We start from the raw sequence: 3541 nt of genomic DNA on the forward strand, positions 1-3541 counted from the left end.
TGGTTTCTCAGGTTTATCCAAAGCCTGATGGATATCCTAGAATTCCAAGACAAGAGTCCCGATGACCCTAAAGTTCTTGCTGAGTAGGTTCCTCAATCCACATACATCATCATCAGAAGTATTATTAAAAATGTATAAAACAACAGGATTCATAAAGTTGTTTTTCTGTTTGTCTCCAAAGATTTGTGGACACTCTGGTGACCATCAGGAATAGGCACAATGATGTGGTACCCACCATGGCTGAAGGTGTCATCGAGTATAGGGATACGTTTGGGGCAGATCCTGTGACATGTCAAAACATTCAGTACTTTCTGGACCGCTTTTACATGAGCCGCATCTCCATTCGCATGCTCATCAACCAGCACAGTAAGTCAGTCGTGTGCTAAATCTAAATTTGTGCTAGTCCTAATACCTGGACTTGGCTTCAGTAATCGCTTTCTCAGCACTTACAGCTCATTAGATCTTGAAAAATCCAGTCTGCTCTAGTTTGAGTTAATTATTCACTGGATATGAGAGAATGATTAGCTTGCAGTACACCTCTAACCCTCTGTTCCCTTTTATTTCCTGTGATATCTTTAGCTCTGATCTTTGATGGCTCCACGAATCCAGGACATCCCAGCAGCATCGGGTGCATTGACTCCTGCTGCGACGTCACAAATGTAATCAGAGGTGAGTGCTCGAATGCATACTGTTATCAACTCAGGATGCAAATATGACCTTAGTGACAAGTGCACATTTATTTCTAACCTCCTGTGTTCTGCTTTAGATGCATATGAGTGCGCTAAAATGCTCTGTGAGCAGTATTACCTCGGTTCACCCGAGCTGGAGCTTAGAGAGATAAACGGTGAGGAATCAAATACATTCTCCAGATGGTTTGGGGCTGCTTTAAATCATTACAATTTTGTCGCTAAACCGCAGTATATTTTATAATGTTTGTTCTCCATTGCAGCAAAGAACAAGTCACAGCCAATCGAGATATCCTACATTCCTTCTCATCTCTACCACATGGTTTTTGAGCTCTTCAAGGTGGGCATGGTGCTTTATTTCTGGATAATACAGATGCATGTGGAATGATAATCAGATTTAGATTATAAATGATTTATTCTTACATCTCTTTCACTCTAGAACGCAATGAGGGCTACTATTGAGACTCATGAAACTAGCAGCACCTTGCCACCGATCAAAGTCATGGTTGCTCTAGGTGGAGAGGACCTGTCAATCAAGGTAAATGAAAGTTCAAATATGAGAATTTTTATGAGATCTTTGGCAGCGAGATTACTACAGTATCTATAACCTATAAAATATGACCTTAATTAGAATATTGAATCATTCTTCTCAATCAACGGTTCCTTCCTCACACTGTAACATCGCCCTAAATTCACCGATAACTGATAATGATGTTATATAATCTGTCCTAAAGATTAATATTCTAACCACCCTTGATCGAGATCATTTGTTGCCATGAACAGAAACCAGTTCTGACTAGTATTAACGATACTGTTAACCTTTGCTCTGTTGGTGGCTGAAGCATGCAACAAAGCAGACGTTGAGTTGCAATGCTACTGTATAACCATGTTTGCAAAATTATATTTATCTTCTTACACATACACAATGGTAAATCCCCCAGTTTTAGTCATGTAACCCACTCATATTAATCACCTGATGTAATGCAGCTCACAAAACACGTCATTGTTCTCTAAACATTCACGTTTCGTGTTCCAGATCAGTGACCGGGGCGGTGGCGTTCCTTTCAGGAAGATTGATAGACTTTTTAGCTACATGTATTCAACAGCGCCCAGACCAACTATTGGTGACCGTCACCGGACCCCAATGGTAAGAGCATAGGACAGACACTACATAATAGCAGGTGCATATGTTTTTTTCATATAAAACTGAAAGTCAAACCTGTCTGTTGTTTCCTCAGGCTGGCTTTGGTTACGGCCTTCCCATCTCCCGCCTGTATGCACGCTACTTCCAAGGTGATCTCCAGCTTTATCCAATGGAGGGCTATGGTACAGATGCTGCAATTCAGCTGAAGGTAAAAACATCCTCAAAAGTGTTAGCTTGCATAAAAATGGAAATTCTGAAACTAATCCTCATGTTGTTCCAAACCTATATGAGGTATTAGCTTTGTTATCATTAAATGGGCTGCGTCAACATTATGATAAACTTCTCCTTTTTTGTTCCTCAAAAGAAAGTCAGTCATCCATATTGGTTGGGATCAATGAGTAATGCACGACTTTGCAGTTTTAAGCGAAATTTTAAACAAACAGCAAGATGGCAAATCATAATGAGAGTTTTGCTTACACTAGCCTTATCTGTTGAGTTTGTTGACATTCTTTAAACTTTGGACATTACATCTGTCAGCCTTCAAATCATTAATCCACAGTCATCTTCCCGCAGGCCCTGTCTACAGATTCAGTAGAGAAGCTTCCAGTGTTCAATCAAACCGCCTTGCGCCATTACAAATTCAACCAGGAAGCTGATGACTGGTGTGTCCCGAGCAAAGAGCCGCTGAACTTAGCTGCGTACAAGGCTGCAAAGTGAAACACCGAAGCTGGTTGCCTTAAAGTCATGACAAATGCCTTCAAGAGATTGGCAAGAAAGGGTGCCATTGAGAATGCATTCATGGACCAGTGACAGCATTTCCTTTTCCAGTTTTCTTTGAGTACTGTTGTCTGGGAACAGTTAAACTGCATGTTGAAGAATTTAAGATTCCAAACAGTAGATTCCTTAGTACAAAACAAGTTATTACTGTGGTGCCGCTGAAGTTGGTATTTTTCAGCTAAAGCTCAGGGATGCAGAGTCCTGTGCGAGTGTGAAAGCCTGAAGTAGCGAGAGTTGATCAAATGCATGTGAACCTGATTAAAGCAGGTGGAAAGAGCTTAAAACAGACAGACAGAAATGTTTGTATTACAAAGAAATAAATACTGAAGGCAGTAGAAATGCAGTTGGGATGAGAAGATGAGAGGTCAGAAAAAGTGTATGAATTGTGAGAAGTGTCAAAATAAGGAAGATGTGGCCCAAGGTGTATTTTTCCTCTGTAAAGAGGCCGGACAGTTTGAAATCATGCTTGATGTGTGAAGTGTGATCTACACTATTTAAAAAAAAAAACATTCATGTAAGCATTTATTAATAGCACTGTACGGTTTTGTTTCATTGCATAATGAATGACCATAAGATGTGTATACTTATTGTTCACAATATTTATCATTTTTAAAAGGACCTTGTTGTTTGAGTTTTTAATATGAATGAAATAAATCAAATATTTTCTCATCAACACAGATAACCTGTTGTTATTATAAACTGAGTATTCCAGTGAAATACCGTACATACAGTAATACACATGTAATTATGTAACTGAGAACATGATGTACCCATGAATGTGAACTCTGCAAGAAAACAATATAAAACAAGCTGCATCAGTGCAACATTAGTGTTTCCCAGCCTTGTGCTTCAAATCAACCACACCTTCAACCAGGGTTCCTACATATTTTCCATTTCAAAATGTAATACTTTTCCAGGCTCAAATTTCCAAACC

General features: G+C 39.4%; 1 protein-coding gene across 1 annotated transcript; it reads left to right on the forward strand.

Moving 5' to 3' along the window:
* Positions 1-197: 197 nt before the first annotated feature.
* Positions 198-3289, forward strand: LOC127958668 (pyruvate dehydrogenase (acetyl-transferring) kinase isozyme 2, mitochondrial; the record flags this gene model as incomplete). The annotated part of the gene is given in 8 exon segments (XM_052557588.1): positions 198-366; positions 580-669; positions 767-844; positions 950-1026; positions 1126-1224; positions 1723-1833; positions 1925-2038; positions 2404-3289. Coding segments are annotated over 8 exon segments (882 nt in total), but the record flags the coding sequence as incomplete, so codon positions are not given.
* Between the last annotated feature and the right edge of the window lie 252 nt (positions 3290-3541).

This window comes from Carassius gibelio, chromosome B5 (genome assembly GCF_023724105.1).
Source record: "Carassius gibelio isolate Cgi1373 ecotype wild population from Czech Republic chromosome B5, carGib1.2-hapl.c, whole genome shotgun sequence".
In the NCBI taxonomy this organism is placed as follows: Eukaryota; Metazoa; Chordata; class Actinopteri; order Cypriniformes; family Cyprinidae; genus Carassius; species Carassius gibelio.